This window comes from Ceratotherium simum, chromosome 23, assembly GCF_057802395.1.
Source record: "Ceratotherium simum simum isolate JZ-2026a chromosome 23, ASM5780239v1, whole genome shotgun sequence".
In the NCBI taxonomy this organism is placed as follows: Eukaryota; Metazoa; Chordata; class Mammalia; order Perissodactyla; family Rhinocerotidae; genus Ceratotherium; species Ceratotherium simum.
The window spans coordinates 39,941,271-39,958,375 of record NC_141922.1 but is presented as its reverse complement, the minus strand read 5'-3'; the positions used below and the strand labels follow the sequence as shown (position 1 = coordinate 39,958,375).

The 17,105-nt window shown below is 35.2% G+C and overlaps 1 protein-coding gene across 4 annotated transcripts in view; it reads right to left on the bottom strand.

Annotated features, from left to right (window-relative positions):
• The window catches only part of STK3 (serine/threonine kinase 3), a 290,389-nt gene that overhangs the window by 212,060 nt on the left and 61,224 nt on the right, over positions 1-17,105 (bottom strand). For all 4 annotated transcript variants that reach the window (XM_087447596.1, XM_004431201.3, XM_087447594.1 and 1 more), the window contains 2 exons: positions 15,264-15,392; positions 4,834-4,948 (listed from right to left, as the gene is read on the bottom strand). In XM_087447596.1, the coding sequence (XP_087303722.1) occupies positions 4,834-4,948; positions 15,264-15,392 (244 nt within the window). The remainder of the gene's footprint in view (positions 1-4,833; positions 4,949-15,263; positions 15,393-17,105) is intronic.

The window sequence follows — 17,105 nt, the reverse complement described above, 5'->3', positions numbered from 1 at the left end:
CCATAGTGCTAGGTTAAATTAAAATAAGTGGTCAAATCAAAACATGGGCCAAGATGGGAGAGAATAACCTTAGGTATTTTTTTAGAATACTTCCAAGTACACAATAAGTATCTAAGACATAGACTCTATTTCTTCCATATGTCAAGGCATAGCTTAACAATTATGTAAGTAAAGATCGTCTTGAAGTCTCTAATCAAAAATATAATCTTTAAAAAGCTTCAATTTCACAGAGTTGTGTATTTCTAGCTTATAGTATATAATACTTGAGATGCATAAAAGTTTAGATGTTAAAATGACATTTAATATAAAATATATTGTTTTTTAAAAAATATTTTCTCAAGAAAATCTTCAAAATTATTCCCATAATAAAAAAGTATTTTATTTATTTGTTCCCATAAATACTAGACTTTTATTCTTTTTAAACTTGAAAACACTCAAAAAAATAATACTAACAGTAACTTCCATTAACAACAACAAAAAGACAAGTTTCTTTTTCATCAGCCAAAGGAGGCCTAAGGTTCAAGTTATCAAGATATACACTTGGAAAAACAAGCAAAAAATTAAATTCATATACATATATAACTTATGCAAAAATCAGGGAACTAATGCAACAGATGCTGTTATTTCACACATTCCAAGGTTACCAGTAAGCACGCTTTTTAAGGCCTTTCTTTGGTATATCAGCATATCTATTCAATAACCTACATTATTAACACTAAACAGTAGTAGCCACGAAAATTACCTACAAAAATATAACACTGAATAGGTGGGTAGGGTTGTTTGATATTCACAAGATAAGCAGCCAAGGAATTGATCCTGTTTCAGTTTAACAGATATTTATCAAAAGTTTGCTAGATGCCAGTAGCTGTTCCAGGTACTGGAATATTTCCAAGATGAACATATAAAAATTTCTGCCCTTGAGTGGCTTATAGTAGGGGTATACAACTGCAACTACTCTTCTCCCGAACTCTAAAAGCTGACGAATTAAATGTGATTTCCCAGTACAGGACACCACAGTATAGCCATCTACACATAGGTTTCACCAAACTTAAAAGATGGTTAAAATTTTACGTAAAAAAAAGTCAGTTACTGGGCCGGCCCCGTGGCTTAGTGGTTAAGTGCACGAGCTCCGCTGCTGGCGGCCCGGGTTCGGATCCCGGGCGCACACCGACGCACCGCTACTCTGGCCATGCTGAGGCCGCGTCCCACATACAGCAACTAGAAGGATGTGCAACTATGACATACAACTATCTACTGGGGCTTTGGGGGAAAAATAAATAAAATTATTAAAAAAAAAAAAAGAAATCTTTAAAAAAAAAAAGTCAGTTACTAAATATATATGATACCAGGACTTAAGCTATATTTGTGAGTTTGATCACAGAAATCAGGAATTTAACTCATATATATTTATTTATGGATCCCTCAATATTTATAAACCCAAAGATTCAATGCATACTAATAAATAGTGATATTTACTCATAATGCAATGAGGAGACTCAGAGAAACCTTTATCACCCATTAGAATATAGAAGAGTTTCACCTTCATCCTACTTCTAGTACCACTACCATTAACTACCACAATTACCATTCATTATTAGCTCCAATGCAACTCTATGATCTGCCCCATGTTAAGCAGCAGCACTTAAATAGACACAATCACAACCCTTTGCTACTCAACCCCAGTTCCAATCACTGGAATATGCCTAATTAACCCCCAAACTTAATTCTATGCCTTTATCTTTTCCTAGATGTTTCCCAAAGAAAAAGTATAAGTAAAGGCATAAAACCTCTGAAAGAGATATTTTGAAGCTCCTTCTTTAATATATATTTTGATAATCAGTAATTGATTTTATGACTTTTAAAATGATATGAGAAGTGCTCATATAACTATTAGCAAACTGTCAGGCAATCCTGAAAACTGATAAGAAACAGGCCAACAACAGCAAAACACAATGGCAAAGGCAAAAGACAGGCACAAAAAGGGAATAAAAGAGCCAATACACATATGAAAACATGTTCAGTCTACCTAGTAGTCAAAATATGTAAAATAATAATAATAATTATAATTATAATAATAATGGCAGCTATTCATTGTGCTCTTTCTTTATGTAAGAGTGAATATGCAATAAAGACTTACCTAATTAATTAATCAATCAATTACCAATTATGAAATAGTTAAGAAACTAGCTGGGAAAATAGGAAAAGTTTCAAAGAGGAGGTGATATTTGAGCTAGTCCTTCATGGATGCAAATTCACTAGGCAAAGACTGGGGGTATGGGAAACATGGAAAGGGAATGGAGAAGATGAGGCAATAGCATATACCAAAACAACAAAATACAAATCCAGTGGTTATTCTAGGAGCCAGTTCTTATTATGGAGTTTAAAGAGCATAATAAAAGTGACAAGTTATGAAGTTGTACAGATAGGATAGAGGTAAGATAAACGGTGTTACACCTCAGGCTAAAAAGATTGAACTTAAATGTTTTTTAAAAGGTGTGTAACTTAATCAAATGTTTTTTCCTGTGCTTTTAATTTTCAAGGAATCACTTGATTAAAAATAGATAGGAATTGGGCCGGCCCCGTGGCTTAGCGGTTAAGTGCGCGCGCTCCGCTGCTGGTGGCCCGGGGTTCGGATCCCGGGCGCGCACCGATGCATCGCTTCTCCGGCCATGCTGAGGCCGCATCCCACATGCAGCAACTAGAAGGATGTGCAGCTATGACATACAACTGTCTACTGGGGATTTGGGGGAAAAAAATAAAATAAATAAAATTAAAAAAAAAAAATAGATAGGAATTGATAATCAAAACTCAAGAACACTTCATTCCTAATGATATTTCTTTCAAAAACAAGCATAATTCTACAAAAAGTATGTTACTTAGGTGGTTCTCCAAGAGTCATTTTTATCAAAAACAAATCAAAAATCTAAAAGAAACTGCCAACCTAGAATTCTTTACCCAGCAAATACATCATTCAAAAAAGAAGTGAAATAACATTTTCATACAAAAAAACCTGAGATCTTATCACCATCATTACCACACAGAAGGAACCACTAAAGGACATTTTTCTTCAGGCAACTAAGAAATGCAGAAAAGGATAAAGAGCCGTAAAAAGCATAAATATAAACACAAACACTGACAACATAAAACAATAATAAGAATGCCTTCTGCTGTTTAAAATGTATACAGAACAAAAACAACAAAGCATATAACAAAAAACAAAACAGTATATAAACCCTAAGAAAAAAAAAGTTCCCAGACTCTTAGGAAAAGATTGTTCTGTGGTCATGAAAACAATCCACTACTAGAGTGGGTTTTAATAGATGAAAGACAACTGTTTCATGGTCACATTTTTGAAAGCCAGCCACTCAGTAACAGCCATGCCTCTGAAATTCAGAAAATGAAGATTATCATTCCTATAAAATGACAAATATTTACAACATCCAGGCATTTAAAAAAAAGGATGCTACATATCCTTATAATATTGCTAACCTTCACAACAATGGTACTCTCTTTAGATAATACATAAATTAAGGAAAAGTAGGATACAAATATTCTTGAGATTTAACAGGAGCTGTTATCAATGCAACTCCCAAAGACAATATACCTACAGCTCCTGATCCATCTCCTGCAGCTCTGGGTTCTTTTTCTTATCTAGGAATAAGACTCTTCCATGCCACCCAGGCCCAAATGTACTGAGTTTATAGCCTGAAATGTTTTAAAACACTTCTCTAACTAGAATATAATTATTTTCAATTAGACCATTGTTCTGCCACTCAAGAGTCATCTGATTTACATAAATGCTAGTTAAGCATAGAAATTCTAAAATATGTAATTAGAATGTCACAAATCACTTAATCCATTCTGTCAAAACAGGGATTACTTTAACTTCTGTTTCACGTCCTTTAAAAAAAAATCCTATTTACTTTATTTTGTCTAAGAGAAAAAAAATTAGTAGGATAAACTTACAACGTACTTCCCCAATCAAACTTTAAAATGATTCTGGTTAACCACAAATTGACTCAAGTAGTTAAGTATTTTTCTGAACGTATTTTACTGAAACATGTCTGACAACATACAATAACGGAATATAGTCATGTCATATGGGTTACCATTCTACAGAGTTACAAATTATTTCACTGATTATTATTCTTAGTCATTCACAGATAAAAAGGTCACTTTTGTCCTTATAAATTATCCAAGTAAATTAGATGCGTTGGTAGCCTAAAGTAAACAATTTTGTAAATAGCTCTTTTACTTAGTGTTAAAACATAACCATAAAAAGCTATTATTAAATAACATTGGTGTTCACTAAGCTGAATTCACAAAAATAAAAATTATGAGCTAGCTCTATCACTTTCAAACATCCTGACAATATTTGGGAAAATAAAGACAAAAACTGTTTTTCAATTATTTTTAAAAATTCAGAAACATAAAACTTCAACTGTTTACCAGCCATAGATTATAATACAGAAAACTTAAAGAAATACCATGAATAGTATGAACTTTAAATAATATTCTAGCCATAATTCATTGAACTCACATTAATAAAAATTATGCACACTGATTCCAAATGAAGACGAGGAGTACCATGATAGTTTCTCAGTGGCTTACCAAAAATCATCCTAATAAATAAATTAAACAATCATATGACTCCTAAATTTGTCATACAAAGATATGTGGCTGATTTTCACACCTTGTATCAGATCCCTTCACACTGTAAAACCTTTTCTTTTTTCACACTAATATTTTCTTTATAACAAAATACTACCTACTCAGATTCTAAAATATGAATCTTTAGAAACGAGATTAGCAAAGCAATTTAGAAATACTTACTGTCTTGTTTCGTAATCTAATTATGTCCGAGACAGAGCCAGCTCCACAGTACTCCATAACAATCCAGAGGTCTGTGTTCTTAAAGTAACTGCCGTAGTACTTTACAACATATGGGCTAAAGAAAAATATATAAATAATTAAACTTAGTTAATTCCCAAAGAAAAGTATTTCTTAAACCCAATACAAAGCATTTTCAACATTTTATAATGTTCCAATAAGTAAACTTAATGAGTAAATTTCTATTATACATCGAATTGTCTATATGTAGAGTTCACCAACTGTGCAGAATTAGGCTTTAATTCACGGATGAAATTTAACAGGATTACAAACCAGAGGAGGCTCAAATGTTCTGAGTGAGTCCCAAGAAAATAAGGCTGTTTTGGCAAAGGACTTACTATTCAACACAAGGAATGAATGAAAATGTTTTCCTTTAACTAAAGAATTTTAAATATAAATCTTCTAAAGGATTTTGCATTCAGTCAAATATTAACACACAACTTTAAAATACTCTATATTTCAATGAGGCCAAAAAAGTTTTTTTGGCCTTTAAAATTCTGGAGAAAAAATAATTATAATTTATTTTTTGCTTTAAATTCAGATAACTACAATTATTAAAATTTAAAATATTTCTGAACTGAGGTTTTACGTCCTTCAGAACAGAATAAACTATGTTTATAACCAAGTTGTTTTTAGGAAGACTTAGAAAGGGACAAATGTCCATTACCACTAATATTTATTAAGGGTATGCTATATACACTGATTGGTAAAACATTTTACCCAACTCAAAGAGCCAGTGTATCCATATTCACAGAATACATAAAAAGATGAAAAATATAAAGTAGTATAAAATAAGAAGTACACAGCTTAAATGCTACAAGAGCTCAAAGGAGGAAGTGACCATGGTGGAGCCATCAGAGAGAACTTTGTAAACAGGTGGGACTTGAATTAAGAAAAAAAGGTTAAAACCTCAAAATGTGGACAGGGAACAAATATAGGAAAAGAGCAAGGCCATGAGCAAAGACACAAAAATAGAAAGGGAAAAACCAAGAATGGCATGTTTAAGGGACAACTTGTTCAATAGATATTTCTACCTAGTAGCAGCTATCATGAAAAGTGGCATCAGTATAAGATAAATAAGACTTAGGAATCAAATAAGAAAAAAATAACATCAAAAGATGGCAAGTACTATAAAAGACCACCATAAAGAGACCACTAAAAGAAGAGGTGAAGAGAAGGCTGTCAGGAAAGACTTCTCAGTAGAGCCTTTACAATTTTAGCTAAGTCTTGAAGTCAAGGGTAGAGCAGACTGGTTGGAGTTGAAGGGCTTAAACTAAAACAGGTAGCTACAGGGCTAGAATTCAATCCTGTTTTATCCCTACTGCTCCTCGTCACCTCTTGCACAGACTTGCCTCCCAACTGATCTCCCTGTCAGTTTTCTCCCCCATTCAAATCTATGCTTCATATAGTTGACAAGGTTACCTTCCTTTAAAACAAAAGTGAAATAAGCTGATCATATTGCTCTCCTGATTAAAAAAAAAAAAATCCAATAGCTCTCCATTACCAAAAGAAAAAAATCTAAACTGCTTCATATCACATACAAAAGCTTTCAAAGTCTACCTCTCTACCCACATCTCTCATTACTCGCCATCTCACAGGTTAAATTTGCAAACATACTCAACTTTGCTAGGTGTTGGGAATGGAAAGTACATATTAGGAGTTCATAAACGTTCACTGAACCATTTAAGAAAAGTGCTTGTTTACAAACAAATGAAACTAATTTAAAGACCCAGAACTTCAACTTATGGGAAACATAAAAAAGCTTTCTTTACATACACTTCTTTGGGGTATGAGTGCCTGTGTAGAAACCTTTACAGAGAGTACACCTCTTCGACCTGTCTGTGCGTCAGAACCACCAGGCCCCACACCTTAGAGGTTCTAATTCAGAAGATCTTTTAAAAAGCTCTATAGGTGACTTTGATATAGACCCACAGCCAAGCTTCACTCCAGAAGATAGACTGTATAGCCTTCAGAGAACTTCTTTAAATATTCATTTTCTCACTCAAAACTTTGAAAAGTGTTCAGCAGCAATGAGTTCAAGATTATGTTCACTGAAAAGCACACAGAAAAATCTATTATCTCACAATATACACTAAGTAATTAGCAATTCTAAGGGTAGGATTGACAACTCTTATGAAAATTAGGGATTTTAACCTGGGCAGCTACCTGAAAAGGCAGCTCTCTCTCAGGCAGAGAACGCCTTTGGGGAAAGGTAAAATTCTCTTCAAGAAATACTTCGTGGCCCGTTCTAAAACACAATCAAGTAGATGGATCAAGGTCCAACAGTTCTGTATCACGAAACATGGCTTCAATAACTTGAACTTAGAAAAGAATTTAAGCAGATAGACCTAAACAGCCACATTAAGGACACATAGCCAAATACAGTTTCTGTCATTCATTCAACATTCATTCACTGTCCCTCTACTTAAGCCAGGCATTAGATCAGATGTTCACTATGCAGTGATGAACCACACAATTCTGACTTTCATATAGCATATACCAGCATGAAATACACAGGTATTAGAGAAGTAAGTCCACAAATAAATATAATTATTAACTGTGGTAAGAAGAGAAGGAGCGGTGCTATGAGATAAACTGGCTGAGACTTTATTTTGCATTCATCATTTCTGCAAACAACATTGCTCCTAGTTCACATGACAGAATGGAATAACATCCATATTCCATAGTAGCCCCTGACTTGGGAAGCACTGGAATATATTAAAAAACTTTGAAAGTAGACATGGGTGAGCTTTAACAATAAAATATCCTCTCTCCATTGAGTGGCTATGGATTACAAATTAGATTTGCAAAAGAAAGAAATGCTTCAACTGTTTATATATAATAGTAGTCTACTATTGGTCATCCTCTGACATCTTCTATACCAATACTTTATTTTAAAGTACTTATAACATCTTGTAATTACTTTGTGATTGACTTTTATCTGCCTCCCCCAGAAGAAAAGAAGCTCCATGAGGATAGGTAACAATCTGTCTTGCCTTCCATTTTATCCTCAGTCTTCCCTTCTTATATGTACAAACAAAAGCAATGAGTAAGTGAGCAAACAAACAATCATAGAAAAATTAACAGAAGGGACCTAATTCAGGCCTCCCCAAAGGAATAACATTTAAGCTAAGATTCAAAGGTTGGCTAGAAGTTAACCAGATAAAGAGCATCCAGGCACCAAGAACTGTCTGTGCAAAGGCCCCGAGGAAAGAGCAAATCATTTACAAGGAATCAAAAGATCAGTGTGCCTAGAATAAAGTGAGTGAAGAATAAGGTAGAATACAATGTAGTTGCAGATGGAGGCAGGAGCCTGATAACGAAAGGCCTCAAAAGCAGCGTAAGGAGACTGTGCTTTATTAGATATGCAAGAAAAGATCAGAGAAGAATTTTAAGCAGAGGAATGATACGATCCAATTTTACTTTTAAGAGTTCTCTGGCTGCTGCATCAAAGCTAGATTGTAAGAAAGCAAATATGGACACAGGTAGACCAGTTAGAAGGTTACGTTAGTCTATGCATGCAAAAGATAGTATTAAGCCAATCTTTTTACTTTCTGTACTTGTGATGCTTTCACATCTGGGACCTGCTGACAATGCCACCACTGTTCCTCTCAGGGTTAGCTGATTCCCAGAGATAGCACCTGTGAGTGTACTGTTCATAGGCAAACAAACCAATCTGGAGTCCATACCCCCACCACCTCCAAGGCCAGTATTCCCTTGCCCTAATCACCCCAAGGCCACATACCAGACAACTAGGGGGCATCCTCATGCCCCAGAGCCCAGTGACATTATTCAAACTAGTCAATTCTACACCTGTTTACCCTGTCTCATCCATTCCTTCCCAGAGAAACCACAATAAAGGCTCTTGCCCACATTTTCCCTTCTCTCCCTGTGCCTCCTAACTGACCCTGATGCTTCCCCGTATGGTCCTCCCTCCTCTTCTCATTCCCCCTTGCGTGGGGGGCTCCCTCCTCTTGGGATCTGCAACAACAACAATCTGTAACAATCTATCTCCTGATCTGTCAGTTTCACCAAACCTGAATAATAATAAAACCTACATTTTAAAAAAGAGATGTTGGTGGCTTGGAGTGGCAGTAGAAGAAATAGAAAAGAGAAAAACTTTAAGACATATTTTCGAGGTACACTTAACACAATTTGATAATGATGTAGACCGGCAAGCTAGGAGACAATAAGCAAGTTTTCTTCTTTGTTTTATCCACTATGCCTCCCCTTAATCGCACACTGAATATAAATTTAAGACTGGCAAATTAATGATTAAAATTTAAAACCATCATTTAAAAAAAATTACAAATATAGATATAAATAGGCTCAGCGAGTTCAAGTCCTAGGACTTCTAACTCAGTCTGTTTCCACTGACATAGATGTCATTCATTCAAATTCATTCACCCTTTATTCATGTACCATTTTAAAATAATCAACAAACATTCACTGAACAACATACATGGCCTAGTGGCAGATGCTATGGAGAAAAATGGGTAGACTTTAGACTAGTAACAAAGAAGAAAAGGTAGTCCAGGCAGTGGGGAACCTCTGACAGAATTTATGCAAGAAAATAATACAATTAAATAGTATTTAAAGAGGATTATCTGATGCAGGATAGTTGGGGGCCAAACGTGACACTGTTCACTCTAGCTGGCAAGTTAGCTAACAGTACAATTATTTAGATATCCTAACATCTGTTTTTTAACTACTATATTGCTTATTAAAGGCTGGAGAGGAAGAAGAGAGAGTTTCCTTCAAAACACTAGCTCAGTGTTATTTACATAATTTTAAGAAATACACAAAGTTTTAATTCAGCCATAATGCCTAAGAATGTCCATATGCACTGACAGGATGTATAAAAACCCAGCAATTCTGTATATTCTTGGTACAGTTAAACAGTCAAATAGGACTTTGAAAATTCCATTTGGGGGAGGGACAAGGAAGACACAAGTCAAATTACAATATACACCAGGAAGCAAAGGTGAAACATGATCCTTGATAACTGGGGTGACAATCATGAGCCATATTCTACTCCTTTCTCCTGTGCCATCCGCCAATGGTTTCATTCTCCCGTCCCATTCATTTACTTCCCTTCCCCTATTTAACACCTTCAGCCCAATGAAACTACATATCATCTTCCCCTCTTTTTTTGTTTTTTTTTGGCTTCCTCTCATCTCATGCCAATGATCATAACCTTTCCATGCCACTGTCTCCATTTCACATCTCCCCTACACCCTTTACCCTAACAGTCTTCCTCTAATATCATAACTCAAAATAGAAATAGTATAAAAACAGAAATAAGCCAGAGGGAAAAAACAGAAAAAGCACTACAAACTCTTTTTATCTATTTGCACCTTATGTAAGCACTACTCATGGTACAAGTTATTTGGACTGAATCATTATGTTTAAGCTTCTTATGGAAACTCAAATGTTAATCTTTTTTTTTTTTCTTTTGCTTGGAAAGTTTCACCCTGAGCTAACATCTGTTGCCAATCTCCCTCTCTTTTTTTTTATTCCCTCAACAAAGCCCTAGTACATAGTTGTATATTCTAATTGTAAGTCCTTCTAGTTCTTCTATGTGAGCCGCCACCACAGCATGGCTACCGACAGACAGTGGTGTGGTTCCGTGCCCAGAAACCAAACTCAGGCCGCCAAAGCAGAGAGCATCTGAACTTTTAACCACTAGGCCATCAGGGCTGGCTCTCAAATGCTAATTTTTACTGCCTAAAGTAATTAACATTTTTATATTAACTTGAATTTCATCTTAATCAAAGAAAACCATGTCTTGCTTCAGATATTTTTTTAATAGACTTTCATTTTTTAGAGCAGGTTTCAATTCACAGCAAAACTGAGTGAAATCTACAGAGATTTCCCATATACTGCCTGCCCCTAGACACGCATAGCCTCCCCCAAAATCAACATCCCCCACCAGAGTGGTACATTTGTTATAACTGATGAATCTACTTTCACACATCATCATCACCCAAAGTCCATACTTTACAGTAGGGTTCACTTTTGGTTGTATACATTCTATGAGTGTTGTACATTCTATGACAAATGTATACTGACTGTATCTACCACGATACTATCATACAGAGTAGTGTCACTGCCCAAAAAATCCTCTGTGCCCCGCCTGTTCATCCATCCCACCCTCCTAACCCATGGCAACCACTGATCTTCTTCTTGTCTCTATAGTTTTGCCTTTTCCAGAATATCATATAGTTGGAATCATACAGTATGTAGTCTTTCCACACTGGCTTCTCTCATTTTAGTAATATGCATTTAAGCTTTTCATGGCTTGATGGCTTATTTCTTTTTAGTGCTAAATAATACTCCATTTGTGGATATACCACAGTTTATTTATGTATTCACTTACTGAAGGACATCTTAGTTGCTTCCAAATTTTTGGTAATTATGAATAAAGCTGCTATAAACATCCATGTGCAGGTTTCTGTGTGGACATAAGTTTTCAACTGCTTTCGGTAAATATCAAGGAGCATGACTGCTGAATCATATGGTTAAAAGTATGTTTAGTTCTGTAAGAAAACTGCAAAACTGACTTCTAAAGTGGCTGTATTATTCTCCATTCCCACCAGCAATGAATGGAAGTTCCTGTTCCTCCACATTGTTGCCAGTACTTGGTTTTGTCGGTGCTCTGGATTTTGGCCATTCTAATAGGTGTATAGTGGTATCTCGTTGTTTTAAATTTGCATTTCCCTGATGATATATGATGCGGAGCACCTTTTCATATGCTTATTTGCCATCTGTATTTATTATCTGGTGAGGTGTCTGTGAAGGTCTTTGGCTCATTTTTCAATTGGGCTGTCTGTATTATTGAGTGTTAAGAATTCTTTGTATATTTTGGATAACAGTCCTTTATCAGGTAAGTCTTTTGCAAATATTTTCTAAGATATAGTTTTTAAAGTCTTCCCATTATGAGCATGTAATAACTAAAATACCAAAGAAAAGGCTATTTTTCATTACATAAGTTTTATTAACATCCTTCTACCATCTTAATAGTGTTCTAAACTTAATAGGGGTAATATAGTGCTTTTACCAAGGCAATGTGAATATTCTCCTATGAAAACTGAACTGTTTCCAATATAAATCTAAATTATAGCAATTTATTCCTTGGCCTACCCAAAAACAAATATACACATACAGTCACATACCACACAATAACGTTTCATCAACAATGAACCATATATACAATGGTGGTTCCATATGATTAGTACCATATAGCCTAGGTGTGTAGTAGGTACATCTAGATCTGTGTAAGAACAATCTATGATATTCCTACAATGACAAAATTGCCTAACAATGCATTTCTAGAACGTGTCCCCACCATTAAGTGACCCATGACTGTACATGAACTGATAGAAATTGCCAAAGTTCATCATGAATTCTTCAATACAGTGATTTTCAAACTTTTCTTTTTTTGGCCTCAGAAACAGTGTTCAAATGGAATCTTACCCCAGAAACATCAGCAAAGAGAACAGATAGGAGAGGAGCTGCTTTGGCAGAAGTCTCTGAGCAGGCCAGCTAGAAATATGCTATTCCCACCACAGGGATTGCCTCTCCTCTCTGCTCAGCAAATCTAAGTCATCCTTCAGAACTCAGCTTGGGTATGACCTCCTTGAGGAAGCTTTCCCTGAATCCTCAATGGTGAGGTGTTTGATACATCTTCCAACCCACACAGTTCCCCATATTTACCCCATCACAGCTCTTATCACACTGCTGAAATAGTCTGTCCATTCATCTGTCTCTTCCATCTGACTGAAAGTCCCTCTGAAGTCTGAGACTCATTCATTGTTATATCTCTTATGTGTAGCACATGAGATCTACCCTCAGGAGTTAGTACTCAATATGCATTAGTCAAATGAATAACTGTGTGCCCTGATGCATGTGATAACAACACATTTCTCTTTGTTTAGATATGAGAAGTCCCTTCCCTAGAGTGTAAGCACCAGGAGTGTAGGGTCTGTGTCAATTGCAGTTCCCTTGTATCCACATTACCTAGCACATAGTATTCACAAGTATTGCTGACCAGCTCTTGCCTCCATCCCTAGCAATGCCTTGAGAGTGCTTTATTTTGAACTGCTAGAATCTTTTTATAGACATTGCTTTCTTTAGCACTGGCCCTGGAATCAGCAAATGTGGGTTCTTATAGCATCCCGGTCATTAATCAGCTGTGTGGTCTTTGACAATTTATGTAAAATCTCTAGGTCTCATTTTCTGTACCTGTGAAATAGTTCTTAAATATGTTTTAGCACCAGAAGTCTTTTCCTCAAATAAAATTTCACAATGAGCCCCAATAGAGAAAAAAGATAAAAGTTATGATTAAGTTTCTCATTCTGCTCAATTCTTCACTGTTTGAGGAAAATACCTCTAGAAGCACCTCCATAGAGCAGAGTACATTTGAAAAACTCTAAACTAATAGACCTACAGAGGTCCAGTCTAGCATTAACATTCTATGATTTATTCATTCAACAAATATTTATCAAATGCCTACTCTGTGCCAAGCACTGGACTCAACACAGAAGATTCAGCAATAAACAATGCAAACGAGCTCCCTCAAATATTTATGCCAAAATGCAGTATTACACACATGTTTAATATTCACTAAAATGAACAAAAAAAAATTAAAACACTCTCTGGTCTCTTCCTAGATTGTAGAAATCAAGACAATTTGCCAAATTCCCAAACAGCTGAATAGATTTATAAAAATATTTCAATCTTAGAAATGCAAATCTCATTTTCTCTAACCAAAATCCCACTGTTTTATGTGGCAATTTCTCAATTTGTACTGTTGTCTTCCAAATCATTTCTATGTCAATTTCTCAATAACACATCTACATTAATACTAGTAATTAGTAGCTAAAATGTAATGCTTGCTCCTGTCATTTCCTGGCTTATTTTTCACTTGCCCTATCTTTTAGCATTTTGAGGATCTTTTAACCTACTAATTTTTTTGAGCCTTCATTATTTCATATGTACAGTATGAATTTGAAAGTCAATTCTAAAAGCCAGGAACCATTTTTTTATCAATATCTGCTTCACCATCTATTTAATCATTCAACAAGTATCTGAGAAGTACCTACTATGTACAAGGCATTCTGCTAGAAAGTGGTACAAAATTTCTACAATTTTATTCATATTTTCTTCCTCTTTTATTCTTTACTTTTCTTTTCCCTTGTAGTTTACAGTACATAACAAGAACAAGGACCAGATTTCCCTAGGGTTCCCTCAACCTTAATACTCCTCCCCATACTTCTTGTGCATACCATATTCATTCACATTCATTCAACAAAAAGTATAGTGCTAGGCATTGTAATGTACGCTAAGAAATATGATTCCTTCTTTCAAGGAATGAAGAGAAGGATAAAGATAGTGAAGACATTTCAGAAGAAGAATCTGTAAGATTTAGTGTCATCAGAAGTATCAGAAAAAGAAACAAAGATGATTCTCAGTTTTGTTGTTGAAAGCCTAAGCAGATGATGATGCCATTAACAGAAAAGGAATCTGAAAAGTCTGTGTGCAACAATTAAAAACTTGGTTTTAGAATGTTAAATGTGATGTTCCTTCTGGATATTCCAATTGAGTCACCCAGACAGAAATTAGTAATATCCATCAGTATTTGAGTGACCACCATGTGGTAGGATCCAAGGGGACTTAGGAAGACATAATCTCAAACTTTTCACATCTCTACCTGTAATTCTCTTTACTCTCCCTCATCCCTCCACTTCCTGATTGAATTAACTCTTCCTTAGCATTCAAGACTTCCCGACTCCTGGCTGAGATAGGTGCCCTACCTCCTTGTTCTCACATCACCCCATGCACCAGTCAATGTAGTGACTGTGCTATATTATAGTTATTTGTTTAAGTATCTGACTTCTCAACTAGATTACCAGGCCCTCAAGAAGAAAAACATTATCTTAGTTCTCTTGGTATTCCTAGATCCTGGCATAATACCTGGTCCACTGGGGATGTTCAGTGAATGTTTGTTGAATGAATGAGAGTCATATGAAACATGACTGGTTTTAATTGGTAAAAACAATTACATAAAAAACACTGTTAAATGACCCCGCCAGTTAACATCAAAAATAATTTTCACCCATAAATTTGCTCCGAAAATGGGAAAACTGCTTGAGTATTTTCTATGAACACCTATTGCCTTATAACATCATTTCTTCTTTAGAGCTGTTAAGTCCTAAAGACAACCCTACAAAGCTATCCTCATCTTCCTTGAAGGATTAGTCTCACTTCCAATGGGAAGTCAGAAAACTAAACAGATGACCAAAGAACACATTTTATTATACATTATTAGCAAAACTCATCAAAATGAAAGTATAAATAAAATCTCTACATACCTGTCACATTGCTGCATTATGGAAATTTCTTTGATTATTTCCTGCAGATCTGACTCAACAGGTACTTGTTTAATTGCCACAACTTGACCAGATTCCTTATGTATTGCTTTAAATACACTTCCATAAGACCTAAAAAAACCAAGACATTTCTTTACTTTTTCCTTTCAAACATCGTTAACTATTAGAAAAAAAATCTATTATGAGTTTTTTCATGTAGTTTTTTTCTAGTTTAAAACACTATTTAATGGTGACAAATCAAAGTAAACAAATAACAAGAAAAGTGAATTATACCTTAGCTTTAATGTTTCAATTATAGACTTAAAATCATCAGGTTAACATATAAAGATTTGCTGTTTTTCTTTTGAATGAAAGAAACAGACTTATGGTTTGTCAACTCGAACAAATGCAGCATTAAAAAGATATATGTGGAAAGTAAAAGAATGAAATGTAGAATACAAATAGCCAAAGTTTCAAGTTAGGAGACAAGGCTGATCTCACCTTAAGGAAAATCATCCCCAGAATATCAAAGTCTCATCCCTCTTCAGACTGCTTAAGAACAACTGAAACCCCCAGCTGAGCACCACATGATACCAAAGTTACAGCAGTAGGAAATCTGGCCGCCCTCTAAGTCATAGATCCAAGGTCTCCTCAAATGCTCCTTTCACTATTTTCTCCTCCTCAAGAGTAAGACCACATACTCACAGGTAAATAAAATGAGTAGTAGGATCTAATGGCCACTTGCTCAAAAACTGTCTCTGCTATAAGACTTGAAACTTTGCCAATTAAATATTGATGTGTTTTAAAAAGAAAAAACAATGAGAGAGAGAAGCCATTTGTACTTTGGTATGAATTAGAAGACAAGGTAAAAACTACTACCACTTACTAAGTTCTTATTGTATAGCAGGTACCATGCTTGGTGTTTTACACACATTATCAAATTCAACCCTCTCAATTGTGAGGTAAAATACTACTATAACCATTTTAAAAGATGAAGAAAAACAAACAGAAAACTAAAGATAAAATGGCAGTATTAAGCCTTCATATATCCATAATCACTCTAAATGTAAATAGATTAAATTCACCAATCAAAAGACACAAAGTGATTGAATGCATTAAAAAGATGCTGCCTCCAGGAGATCTACCCCAGCTCTACAGACAAACATAGGTCCTGAATGAAGGGATGGAAGATGATACTCCAAGCAAATGGCAATCAAAAGAAAGCAGGTGTAGCTACAATTATATCAAACAAAGTACACTTCAAGCCAAAAAAGATAACAATTATCAAGACCAAGATGGATATTATATAACGATAAAAGGGACATTCCCACAAAAAGTCGTAACACTTACTAACATATAGGCACCTAACATAGGAGCACCAAAGCATATAAAGCAACTATTAACAAACCTAAAGGAAGAAACGGACAGCAACATAATAATAGTAGGGGACATTAACACCCCACTTACATCAATGGGTACATCATCCAGACAGAAAGTCAACAAGGAAACAGTGGCCTTAAATGAAACACTAGCCCAGATGGACTTCACAGATATTATACATAGAACATTCCATCCAAAAACAGAAAAATACACATTCTTCTCAAGTACATATGGAACATTCTCAAAGACAGACCATATGGTGGGAAACAAAACACGCCTCAATACATTTAAGAAGACTGAAATCACATCAAGCATCTTTTCTGACCACAATGCTATGAAACTAGAAATAAACTACAAGAAGAAAGCTGGAAAAGTCACAATATGTGGAGACTCAACAACATGCTGCTGAACAACTACTGGGTCAATGAAGAAATCAAAGGAGAAATCAAAAAATATCTGAAGACA